The sequence below is a fragment of the Terrapene carolina genome, unplaced genomic scaffold (genome assembly GCF_002925995.2).
Source record: "Terrapene carolina triunguis isolate 2854851 unplaced genomic scaffold, T_m_triunguis-2.0 Scaffold96, whole genome shotgun sequence".
Classification (NCBI taxonomy): Eukaryota; Metazoa; Chordata; order Testudines; family Emydidae; genus Terrapene; species Terrapene triunguis.
This window is the reverse complement of record NW_020664447.1, coordinates 2,700,642-2,714,283: the sequence shown is the minus strand read 5'-3', so window position 1 is coordinate 2,714,283 and position 13,642 is coordinate 2,700,642. Positions and strand designations below refer to the sequence as shown.

Genomic DNA, 13,642 nt, shown 5'->3' with positions numbered 1-13,642 from the left:
AAAGACAAATATAGTGGAAAATATATTTAACGAGCTATAGCAAAATTTCTCTTTGGTCCTCTTCAGTTCTCTGTCCTCTCTTTTCCCTTGATATGATAGTTGATTCTCTATGCTCTGAACTCTCCTCCCCCTTGACTCCTTTACCCTTCTCTCCCATTGCAATGTCTTCACCCTGACAATCCCCAACCCAGCTCACTCCCAACATCTGCTTCCTCTGGTCCTGCTCTCACGCTGTGCAGCATCTCTGGGGGAAATCTCATGACCAGGCTGACTTCCTCCATTACAAATGTGTTCTCTTCTCTTTCAGTTCTACCATCTTCCTAACAAGCAATTCTACTTCTTCACCTAACTCAATCTCATATTCACAATACCAACTGCCTTTAGGCCAGATTTTACTCCTTCCTCACACCCTCCTCCCACACCCACACGCACACCCCTCCACTTCCCTCTGCAAAAGTTGGACTGATTTCTTCAAAGGAAAAAAAATTACAAACTTATGTGACCACCACCACCCTGCCCATCTTCCTTTCTCCTCCTCCAACTTCCTTCTTCCCAGTCATAGATGCAGAAGTTTTTCCATCTTCTCTCCTCTTCTATCCCTGCCACTTTCCCTAGTAACCCCATCCCATCTCCCTCGTGTCCCCGCTCCTTAGCCTCTCACTCTAAGCATTCTTTAGTCTCTCATCTTAACCGCCCCTCCCTGACCCAACTTGCCTCTTCCACTAAGGCCCCATCTGCCTTCTCCCTCTCATTTCAAAGTTCATTGAACACACTGTCTACAATTGTTGTCTGGAGTTCCATTTCTCCAATTCCATCCTACCTAGACCCATCTCCAATACAGCTTCTGCTCCTCACACTCCACTGAAACCACTCTTGCCAAAATCTCTAATTACCTCTTCCTGGCCAAATCTTTTAACTAGTACACTCTATCCTTCATCCCTGTCCTCCATCATAAACACAAACTATTTGTTTGCACTTTCACCTATCCCATCCAGCCTAATCTCTCTCTTATGCAACCAAGATGTTGGCTCCTGCATCTGCCCTGCCATTAACGCCTGACATCATCATCACCCCCTTGTTACAAACACCTTCATATTTTCTTCAACATTTCCCCTTATGCTTGGGAGGAACTGCTCATAAATATCTGCAAAACCACCTCATTGTCCTCTGTCAAGTCCCTCCATAAATCTCTCCTCTGTCATGATGTCTACAAAACACTTGACAATGGCTAGGCTGCTTGACTTTAGTGACCCGTTTAGCCACCAAAACATTAGAGAGTACGACCCTGGCACTTCAGAGCATAAACCACATCCATAGCGGTTACAGTCTTTCGCTTGGCACGTTCAGTGTAAGTGACAGCATCGCAGATCATGTTCTCTAAGAACACCTTCAGCACTCCACAGGTCTCTTCGTAGATCAACCCCGAAATATGCTTCACCCCCCCGTGTTGAGCCAAGTGACTAATAGCTGGCTTGCTAATACCTTTGATGTTATCCCTAAGTACTTTACAGTGGTGCTTGGCACCTCCCTTCCCCAAGCCTTTACCATCCTTACCACGACCAGATATGGTGAAATCACACACACACACACACACACAACTGAGCTGAGACCATTGCCTCACATGCTGACCAGCATTGTTACATTGTTTCCTTGTGCTCCTTTGTCCGTTTATCTGCATCCAACTGTTGTCTCCTGTCTTATAGTTAAATTGTAAGCTCTTTGGGTAAAGATTGTCTTTTGTATATGTTTGCACAGTGACTAGCACAATGGGGCCACAATCCCTGACTGGGGCTCCTAGCTGCTACCTCGATATAAATAATAAATAAGACAAATGTTATTAATAATCTGTTATTGGTGGCGGGCCCCTTTCTTCATCTCAGATGGGAACTACTCCTTGGTGAATGACTCTTTGTATTGCTACTATCCTGTCATACCTTCCATCACTTAGTCCCAGCCCAGATATAAACCTTCAAATGAAACCCACCTGCACTTGTTCATCAACACTGCAATTCTAAATGAGCACAAGACCAGCTGTCAAAGTGAATGAGCCTGAACACAGGCTTGTTCTTGGCAGCACCATAACAGTTCAGCGGATAGGTTGCAGTTTGCTGAAGACATCTGCCCTAACTAACAAAGATGCGTCTTCCACATTTCTGGTACTTCTGCCAGTCCCAGGCCAGGCGGCTCCTTTCCCTCCCTGGCTGCAAAGTGTCCTCTGAGCTGGCAGGTGTTAGTGCTGGGCCCAGGAGGAAAGCGCTTGGCAGCGGGTCAGCACAGAGGGAGCTGGGGACTCTGCAGCCAGAGCCACGCAGTGGAACACAGGCACTGGAGCATCTAGGAGCCCAGGGCAGACCTGGAGCCAGGCAACATCAGGACCCAGGTAACAGTGCCACCTGGACAGCAGAGCCTCCTGTGGGGAGCAGGAGCTGGGCACATGTAGAGGGGAGCTGGTAATGGTTTATGTATCATTGTGAGCCAAGGACTGTATGAGACTCTGGGAGGCTCAGGGGATGGGGTATCACAGTTCCTCCAGGAAATGAAAAAAAAATAGGAAGTGATTAAGGTGAATCACTTAGGTTGTAAACACCTCCAGAGACGCTTGCATGTACTGGTTCAACCTGGGTTTTCCAGAGACCAACAGATAAAGAAATAAAATGGCTGGGTTTAAACTGACCCAGGGCTTTCTTTCTGATCCAACAAACAGAGAGACCCTTCTGTCCTAGGGGGACCCCCAGACCTTGCAGAAGGGTTGGAAAGACTTTGCCCTACTAGGGCACCATAAGATTGATGGGTGACCTCTGGTAAGCTTTTAGCATGCATATGGGAATTTTTTTTTTAAACACGTTTTCTCTGTAATGCTTTTAATCTCAAGAATAAAATATGCTTACTTAAAAAGAGCTGTGTGGCAACTTGCAACAGCTGGCAATACACAGTTTATAGCCCTTGGAGAGAAAGTAACATACAGGTGTTGGCCGTTATCCACTGCAAGTCAGTCTACCTATTACAGTGGAAGGCAGGGAGTTGTGCTGCCTTAAAACCCTCCGTCAGAGGGGTGTGGGATGTGGTCCCTGCCCAGAGATAGGTGATGGCTAGAGTTCTGAGACCTGACTGGGCACTCCTGGAATCTACCACAGAGTGGGAAAATACACGTGCAACACATTTATTCATCAAGGACAGCAATATCTCATATGGGAGAAACGCAAAGGGGTTAAAACCCTCACAAAACTAAATCTAAAGGAAGGTAGCCCTGAAACCTAGGCGGATTCAGACTCAGACCATGACCCAAAATATAGAGAGGCAACTTGTTAAACATGGAAGAGAGAGGCAGATAAAAGACAGGAACAGAAAAGCCAAGAAATAAAATCATAAAGATGCAGAGTGAATCTGAAGAAGAGTGAGAGCAAAGGCATTTTTCAGCCATCTCCACCACCTGAGAAAAAAATACCAAGGAGAAAATCCCTTTCAATTTACACTTCCAAATGCTATTCGAGAAGAGAGGGTAGCTGTTATGAGGAAATGGTGTCAGTAAGTGGGCTCTTCAATTTTTAGTGAGCTCAGTCTGGCTTTTTTTAAAACTTTAAAAGACCCCCTGAAACCCACGGAAAAGGTATTACAGATTGGAATTGATGCATAAAGAGGAAGGGGAAGAAAGAATATGAATGTGTGTTGATAACAATGAAAAGGGGTGAAGAAGGGGTGGCACCATAGATGTGATTTAAGCCAGGATATATAAAGGAGGAAGGGGTCTGAAATATGGCTCTGAGCAACAGATCCCAACATTTGTTCTTTAAAGAAAATGGTGCCACAGCTCCACCCATGGTGGGGAGTCTTGATACCCCAGACGGAGTTCACCACACCAGTAGAATGGGCTAATCAGCTGGCTGTATCTGAGACTATAGGGAACCTCTACATTGTAGGGAAAGGTGGAAGGGGGGAATTTTATATCATTATGAATAGTATGGGGATTTTGGGGGGAGGGGAACTGGGAAAACAACAAAAACAAAACAAAGCCACTATATTATTTTTCTATTACTTTTAACCAATGTGTTGAGTGGGAACTGGAGAAACAAAAACAATGTTGCAGGAGCAGCAGGTTGGGCAGGAATTTTTTTTTTTTTAATGCCAATCTAAGTAAATATTATTCATCTTAGAGAATGTTCAAAAATCATGAGTCAGGCTCACCAAAAATCATGAGGTTAACTTTAAAATCATGAGATTGGGTGGTCTTTTTATTTGTCTTCTGCTTTTTGGGCCGTTAGGGTGTACTGCGGTCACATTCTGAAGCTTTCTCCACAGCCACGAGGGCTAGAAACTTACTTTTTTCTTTAAGAATGAAGGATGAAATCATCACATATCCACGTGACCCCAGGAGCTGGGGCTTTAAGAAAAATAATCATCATGGAACTCGTGACAAAATCATTAGAGTTGGCAATGCTGCCCAGGTCATGCCTCCCCCCAACACACTGCTACGTGACCTGGGGGGAAAACTGCAGAGAGGTGTTAGCCAGAGGCTCCAGCTGACAGGGGCAGAAGCACCAATGCAGAGACCTTTGGACATTCAGAGAATTTCCCATAGTTTTGACAGGTTTCTCCAACCCTCCCCCTCCTGCTCCCTGACAGTCTCTTTACCTCAGCTTTGCTCCACACCTGCCCCTCTTCCCCTATCACCCCCTCACTCTCTTCTCTCCTCCCCCACTAGCCCTCCCCCCCACCATATATAGCTGATCCTCTCTTAAGTAAACCCACCCCCTCAAAAATCCTGGAACTAACATGTTTCCTGCCATCACATAGTTCACTGGACTGGTATGTTAACCCCTCCCCCATCCTATGGTTATCTTGCCTATTTAGATTGTAAACTCTTTGGGACAGGGACTGTCAACTACTGTGTAGATATGTCTACACTATGGAGACTACACCAGTATAGTGAGGTCAGTGTAGCTATGCCAGCATAACCACATAGTACAGATGCAGCCTACATTGATAGAAGGGGTTTTTCCATCGGTGTAGGAACACCACCTCCACAAATGAAGTTAGCTACATCAACCTGAGGCCCTCTTTCATCAGCACAGCTGCATCTGCTCTAGGGGTTATGTTGGTCAGGGATCTGGAAAAAACCCACAGCTCTGACCAACATAACTCTGCCAACATAACCCCCAAAGTAGATGCAGCTGTATTGACTGAAGGGGGCTTTGGATTCATGTAGCTAACTTGATTTGAGGAGATGGCATTCCTTCAAGAGTGTGTGGGGGGGTTTCCCCACACCTACCATCATAGCTATGTTGACCTAACTTCTAAGTGTAGACCAAGTCTATATTTGTACAGCACCTAGAAGAGTGGAGACCCATTCTTGGCTGGCCCTTAGACACCACAACAGTAAACATTATTATTCATAATAATAATCATAGGCCAAGATGGTAAATGCTTGTTGATTAAAGGTGCAATTGGAAACAAAATACTAACTTTAGGAAGCATCTATCCCTCAGCAGCAGAGGTCAATTGCTCTTTTTCAAAAAAAATTCTCCCAACTCTTGGAAAAATTTGGAGAAGGGGATATTGTGACAGTGGGTGGGGTCATAGCTGTGCCCTGATCCTAAAGGTAGACAGATCAGACACCAAAACAGCTAGAGAAAATCAGGCAAGGAGCTAAAACTACTAGTAGGTACACATGATTTGTGTGACTCCTGAAGATGCCTCACTGCAAATGAGAGATTATTCCTTTTATTCAATTCCACAGCAAATACATACACAAATTGATATGCTATTAATTTCCAAATCAATGTTTCATAAACACTATTCTGGCTAAACAAGGATGTATGTGCTGGTCCAATTATGCGCCATCTGGCTTTTCATTAGAAACTGAGGGCACAACTAAAACAAACATATGGAGATTAAACGTTCCTCTCTTATGTACTCAGAAGAGAATCCATAACATTAGAGAAGAAATTACACTTCAGAAAAAATTATGTGAGCCAGGTTTAAAAGAGCACTCTCTGGAACTCAGGAGTAACTTATTAAGTGATTAATCCTAGGATATCAAGGTTAGAAAAGAAGAGACACCAGAACCTCTTGAGAGAAGTAGAAAGACTTAAAGCTACATCAGACAAATCAATCCCAGAGCGTATACAAGAGCCTAATTGAAGCTAGAGGTAAATTAAACCTGCTATAAACTGAAAAGGCAATCAGATTTACAAAACAACAACAGTATTCTGAAAAAAGCAACAAAAGTGATAGGCTACTTGCTAATGGACTAAAATATATACAAGATAATAAAAACCAGACCTCCAGTCTGGAAGAAACCAAATCATTAATCATCATCATTTGCAAGTCCAAAGGATATACGTGAGGCATTTACAAATTTCTACAGGAGGCTTTATGCCAGCACATCCCAAACAAATAAAAGATTATAGAATTAATGCAAAGCTCCCTAAAATAGATCCGATAGACCAGGAGCATTTACACCTGATGAAGTTACAGAGATCATTAAATCACTTAACACAGTAAATCTTTAAGCCTAGATGGGTTTCCCCCAGAGTTCAGAGCACAACTGGCAGAGATCTTTAATGAGAAGTGGAAAGAATAAGAGATCCTCAATACCTGGAGTGAGGCCCAAATAGTAGCAATATCAAACCTTGGAAGAGACCTATACAATTGTGATCTCTTTGTTAAATCAACACACTAAGCTTCATGCTTCAGGTCTTATCAAATAGACTGAAAAATACTGTGTAGATATATTTTCAGAGCTAAAATAGGTTTTGTGTTAAACAGGCAGTTAGACTACATTCACAGAGTTCTGGACCTGATTTTTATTTTTATTTTTTTGGATGATTCAACCAATTTCATCAACCTGACTAATCTATTTCTATTTTTAGATGCTGAAAAGGCTTTTGGTAGAGTGAACTTGCAGTTTCTAAAGCGTACCCTAAAAGCATTAAGTTTAAATCCCAAATTGTAATGAAACATGCAGATTTTGTCACATATGGAGGATGTGGTGGGGTGGTGCCCCACCCCATGAAAAGAAGGGCTGAATCAGGCCCGAGAGGCTGCGCAGATCAGCAGCCAATCAGCCAAGGCCTGGGGAGAGCCAATCAGGGCAGGGAAAGAGGCAGCCAATCAGGGCCGGGCTAGGTCCTATATAAAGGCTGCCTAGCAGAGGGGAAGTCAGTCACTCCTTGACTAGCGAGGGAGAAGGACTGGCTCCTGAGCTAAGAAGCAGCACCTTGAGCAGAGCGGAGCTCCGGCCCAGATACCTGCCAGGCTGCGGCCCTTGCTAGAAGAGGTCGAGAAGGTGCATAGGGCCAAAGGCGAAGTGGCCCAGGGAAACTAGGCAGACGAGAGGGGAGAGGAGGACGACAGAGGGAGGCTGCCGCTAGAGGGTCCCTGGGTCGGGACCCAGAGTAGCAGGTGGGCCTGGGTCCCCCTCTTGCCCCCCCCTTGCATTATCCCTGGCCACCGAGGAGAGGGGCTGAGACAGACTGTGACCTGCCCCTGAGACGAGGGGCTAGACTCTAGGGTTGTGGTTGGCCACAAGGCAGGGGCAAACAGGAGGACTGCTGTTAACAACGCCCCCCGGAAGAGGGTGAGACCAGAGCAGTGGGCACAGCCGGAGGGCAGTGTCCTGAAGCAGATGAAGACTGTCCTGAAGGGGACGCTGCCAAGCAGGGAGCAATGTGGGTCAGAGGGCAGCAGAACGGAGACAACAGGCAAGCTACCACGCGGCGAGGACACCCCGGAGCGGTCAAGAGCTAATTCCTGGAGCGACCAGCAGGGGGCGCCAGCAGTGGTGAGTCGAACCCCGTCACAGAGGACTTGTCCAATAATTAGGACATTTGGAAAGATGTTGGGGAGTTCAGAGAATCCATCAGTGTTTTTGTTTAATTTTCAAAAAAAAAATCTATGCTGTATAAGAGATACAAAGGACTGATTACCTGTTTCTTAGCTGCAGCACAAATCACAATCGCCAGTTGGTGGAAGAGACACAACTCTCCTAAACCAATTCACTCATTCCAAAATGCTACTATTCGAATAGCTGACCCAGCATGGCAGAGTTCCACAGACAGAAGGGGAAAAGAGGTTTACCTAGAAACCTGTTTTTTAAATGCAGAGGAAGGGGGAAACTGCTAAACTGCCACCTTCCTTGAATTAATTGGTAGAACTGTGAAGCTCCACTACAAAAATGTTTTTGTAACAATTTCTTGACTTTAATACAATTTTTAAAAACCAGCTGACATATATATCTGTATTCCTTTCCTCAAATGACAGCAAGAAAATATAAAGTAAAACCTGGAAAAATATTTGTTTTCCAATACAGCAATATTGGTAGTCTTTGAATTTGATGGTCAGTTATGACCTATAAAGCCCTACGCGAGGAACTGCCTCACTCCCCGTGCCATACCGACATGGCTGCCATCAGCAGGGGTGCCTTAGCTGGATCCCCCTCATTATAAAAAGAAGGCTGCTTTCAGGACAATCTCTGCAAGGGCTTCAGGAACTCCCTTCTCCCCCCGCATACAAAATAGCCCAAATCTGGTGACTTTCTGAGCAAGCTGCAAAAGACACCTGTTCGATCGGGTTTTTTGAGAGGACTGAGGATGTACTTCCCACAGCAATGGAGGAGTGGAAAGGCATTTCCATGGGCACGTATACACTGCAACAAACATTCCACAGCACCTAGTCTCAGAGCCTGGGTCAGATGACTCAGGCTTGCAGGGCTTGGGCTGAGGGGCTAAAAATTGTTGCGTAGACATACCATGTGTGTGTCTGGCTCGCTGAGTTGCTGTTGAGTTGATTACTTTAATGCTGCTGGGAATTCACAGTATTTATTACATTGTTCAGGGCACCTAAGGCCTTGGATAGGCATATTTTTTATTGTTTTAAATGTAAATGCATAAATATTGATGTGGCAGAGGGGGGTTAAGAAATGCATTACTGAACAAATAGTAAATGTTCCATTAAAGGGTTAAACAAAGGCCACTGGGAGAAGTTCAGTGAGTCCTGACCATGTTGGAGTTAACCAAATTAATAGCTCAACACTGGCCCACCTTTTGTGGCAAAAAGGAGAAGACTCTTTCAAAGTGTAATCTAATGAAATGGCTCCTTCTTTCATCACTGTTTTTACCACGATTAGTGGTAACTTGGGACTTGTCTAATGGAAAAATGCATCAGTTTAACTAAATCAATTTCAAACTCAAGTTAAGAGTGCAATCCCCAAATATATACATACATGAAGCAGTTTAGCCCTTGCTTATATTGATTTAGCTTGCATTGGTAAATTAACTTACAGATTTAAACTGATTTGATATAATAAAAGGTAAAACCAATTGGAGTCTACAACAGAGGCTTGCCCCAGTTTAACTAGATTTTAAAACTGATTTATTTAAACCCGTGTACATTTTAAGGCCTTACTGTGTAACTAGTCCTATTGGTTTCAGTGGAGACCTTTTGCAGAGAAAAGAACCACATTGTGTCAGTGATGGGTGCAAAATCTGATCATCTATTAGAAAGACAATCCTAGACAGATTGGCAAGGAGAGGGAAGCAAAATTATTTCGAACCAAAGATAGTCCTGGCCAACAGCATGCTCAGCAGAACTGAAGGAGAGCTGATGGTAGAATAGGTTTGGCTTTGACCTGGGACCAGGGTTTTTCTATGCACCAGAAATGTGCGTGCTTGGGAAACAGGCTGACAGCCTAGTTCAGGGAGAATCAGAACTCAGTACATATTGTGAGTAAATCATTCTAAGAAGCAGTGTCCTGTGGGTACGACTGTACTTCCTTCTCTCCTAACAAGTAATCAGCCCACTTCAGAAATGCCAAACTCTCCTCCAAGTTCCTGGAAACATGGACATTTTTTTTGTTTGTTTGTTTAAAATAGTTTGTGTATCACATGACAAATGGAGTTGTGCTTTATTTCTCTGAGCAGTCACTCTGATTCCTTTATAGTAAGTTTTTGTTTAATTGCAGATGGCAGTGAACAGGTATAAACCTGTAAACAGGTAAAACTTTTTTATATTTTCAGTAACCAGTACAGATGACTGCTAGCTCGGTGTTATGGTTTCTTCCCTCTTCTTTTTAATGTGCTCAAAAGTTGATAGGTAATATGTAAGTACTTGGAATGCCTCTTTAAATTAATTGCTGCAGTCCCTATGGGAACTGCATATTTTGGACCCAGACCTCCATTCATATGCACCTGATTTAGATTTACAAATACTGCAGCATCAGGCTCTTTACAATCTGTAATTAAAGAAAGATCCATGGAGAAAAATGTCTTTGATGTTGTATACTTGTGATGCTACATACAACTTTCTTTCCTGAATCAAGTCCTTAATTGAATCTCACACACACACACACGTCATCTAGTATAATGATTTGGGACAATATTTGAACTGAATGAGATGAAACGATTGTTACAAGAAACTTTAGACAATTTGGGATTAATTTCTTTTAGCAAAAACCATGGTCTATAACAGGGTGGATTGATTTAAATTACAGCAATTTAAATCACTGATTTTAACCAGGATTTAAATCAGTAACCAGAAACCTTGATTTAAAGTATCCATTTTAATGTTGTTTTGCATTTGTACACTCCACTTATTTTCCAAAAGAAAGGTTGATTCTCATTGGTTGGTAACCATTAATACGTTGACTTGCAACTAAATATAGCCATTAAACTAAACGTGGAACTTCTTTTCGCTGACCAGGAGGATATACTTATTTAAGCTATTATATAGCTTAACATACATTTATTCAGATTCTTAATATTTACGTTTTTAATGCTACAGAGTGTTGAATGATACATATTTAATTACTAGATTATTAATGTTTTGCTTGGTATTTGTATCAAGCTCTCTTTAAATGAAAATTGGAATTCAATTAAAAATGCACTGAACCTGCTTTTTTTAAAATTGTTTTTATTAGTTAAATGAAACTACCTTAAATGTTCTGTATACATAAGAAAAAAAACTTATTAAACCATGTTTTGCATTTAAAATTGATTATTTAAAAAAAAGGAAGTAGTATATCCTGGCCATGATGAGGCTCTTAGGTGCTACAATAATACAAATAAATAATAAAAATAACTATTATCTGTGGTTAATGAACTGATTGTTTCTAGTCACCATGTCCTTCAAGATTTTAGAACTAGTAGATCCCATCCTCTCAAACCTCATTTTTATTCGTAGAATGGGAGAGGAAAACAATCTTTCCTTTTTTTTCCAATTTCCAATCAGTTTCTTATCTTTGAATGAACTAGTCATTGAACTGAACCAGTTGAATAAACTGAAAAGAAGAAAATACCTGCTATTACTGTCAAAAGATGGTTTAGCACCTCAACAAACTGTGGATCCAGGTGCTTAACCTGTGACTTGGATCAGTACAGTGGTTTGACTTCCTTTAAAACTTCATCAGCCGACATGCGCAGCTTAATATTATTTTTTATTTAATTTAAATGATTTTAGGCCTTAACACAAATTGTTTATTGTTTCAATTTTAATTTTAAACAGGCTTATTTTAAAAATGAAAAATGTATTTAAATTTTAAAAATCAAATTTTTTTTAAAATCTTATTGTTTCCAATCATTAATTTTTATCCACTCTGGTTTATATCTTGGCATTACAAAGTTAATGTACAGTAATGAGAGGTTGCCACAAGATGGATGTGGAACAAAGACAGATTTACTACTAAAATTAAAATATCCTTCCTAAAGGAGGAACAGTTGGGAGATATGGATACTGTATATTTACTCGTTTATGACCTTCTCTTTGTTGACATACACTCCTTGTCACAACTGTGCTGTCCTCCGCCGTTCCCTACTTTGGGAAGAGCCAAGGCTCTTTTCTTTACCTGTTTAACATGGTGATCAAGGAGGGATGTGTGTCAGATGGTCTCTTGCTACCATTAGAAGATTTTCCCTCTCTATTTTTTCGTCTGTACAGCACACACAGGAATTAGAGGCATTGTTTCTATAGAGTAATTCTTCAAAGTAGTGGGTAAGGAGTTTGTAAATTGTAATTCCAGGGACTAAATTTGAAAAATCTGACTAAAATTTGCAGATAAAAATCCATGAATACACACTAAGAATTACATTGTCCCATGATTAAAGTATGTGCAGCAGCTTTTGATGATCAAAATACTTACTGTTGTCTATCCCCAACAGAAAACAAATGGGGATATTTAAATGTGGTAATAGCAATACTTAGCATTGATTGTTCAAAGTACTGTGATGATATTAACTCATCCCAACAACACCCCTGTGAGGAGAGTAAGTATTATAATCCTTGTTTTACATATAGGGAAACTGAGACACAAAGGAGAAGTGCCTTGTGTGAGGTCACTCAGTGAGTCAATGGCAGAGCTGAGTATTGCATTCTAATCCCAAACTATATAATTTGGGAAGACCGATATGTCTGCCCCTGCTTTACTGCTGCCAACTCCACTACTACTGGGAATCTCCCACCTCAGACATTCTAGTCGGGACCTATATATCTCCTAAAAGCTCTCTGAAAATCACATGCACACTGCTAACTTCAAAAGGAGTCCCCTATCTGCAAAGCTATTGCTTGCGACAGGAGGCCTATCCAAAATTCACAGCAGGGAAAACTCCTATTGTTAAAAGAACAGGAGTACTTGTGGCACCTTAGAGACTAACAAATTTATTAGAGCATAAGCTTTCGTGGGCTACAGCCCACTTCTTCGGATGCATATAGAATGAAACATATATTGAGGAGATATATATACACACATACAGAGAGCATGAACAGGTGGGAGTTGTCGTACCAACTTTGAGAGGCCAATTAAGTAAGAGAAAAAAAACGTTTGAAGTGATAATCTAGATAGCCCAGTACAGACAGTTTGTACTGTCTGTACTTAACTATAGGTTAAGTAGACGTAGGAAGGAAACCTGTTAAGGTTGATTATTGCTCTATACTACCTCTGAAGACCTCTCTTCTCCCTCTGAAATAGCTCTTTAAGCTTGCTAATTTAAAATAAAATATAAAAGAGCACAGAGCATAGAGAAATCCAGAGTAAAAAGAATGAGAAATGTTACAATAACTATCACCTACAGAGCTCCACAAACATTAATTCATCTTCCTAATGCCCTTAGGAGGGAGATAAATATTGTTGTTATCCCATTTTACAGATGGGGAAAATAGAATGTTTACACTGAAGTCACAGAGTGTGTTGACAGTTCATGTAGACATACCCAAGCTAGCTCTAATGTACCTTGCTCAGGCACTGGAACAGTGAAGCTGCAGCAGCCTGAGCTTTCATGTGGGCTGTACAATTCTGCCTGGAACCCTGGGTAATTACATAGATAGCTAACCTATGCGGCTGTGGCTTCCCTGCTCCAGTACCCAAGCTAGCTAAATTACAGCTAGCTCAGGTATGTCTACACATGCTGCAATTACACTCTGCGATTGCAGTTTAGACATACCCTGACCCAGGATCACAAGATCACAGGAGACAGTGTCCGAGCTGAGATTAGAACTCAGGAGTTCCTGGCTTGACTCTGCTCAGATCACTAGATCCATACAAGTATCAGAGGGGTAGCTGTGTTAGTCTGAATCTGTAAAAAGCAACAGAGGGTCCTGTGGCACCTTTGAGACTAACAGAAGTATTGGGAGCATAAGCTTTCGTGGGTAAGAACCT

The 13,642-nt window shown here is 42.0% G+C and overlaps 1 protein-coding gene across 1 annotated transcript; it reads right to left on the bottom strand.

Moving 5' to 3' along the window:
- Nucleotides 1–1,270: 1,270 nt before the first annotated feature.
- On the bottom strand, nucleotides 1,271–1,678 carry LOC112103715 (histone H4-like). The gene has a single exon (XM_024195615.1). It carries the CDS (start codon nucleotides 1,676–1,678, stop codon nucleotides 1,271–1,273), a length of 408 nt encoding a protein of 135 aa, XP_024051383.1.
- Nucleotides 1,679–13,642: the final 11,964 nt, after the last annotated feature.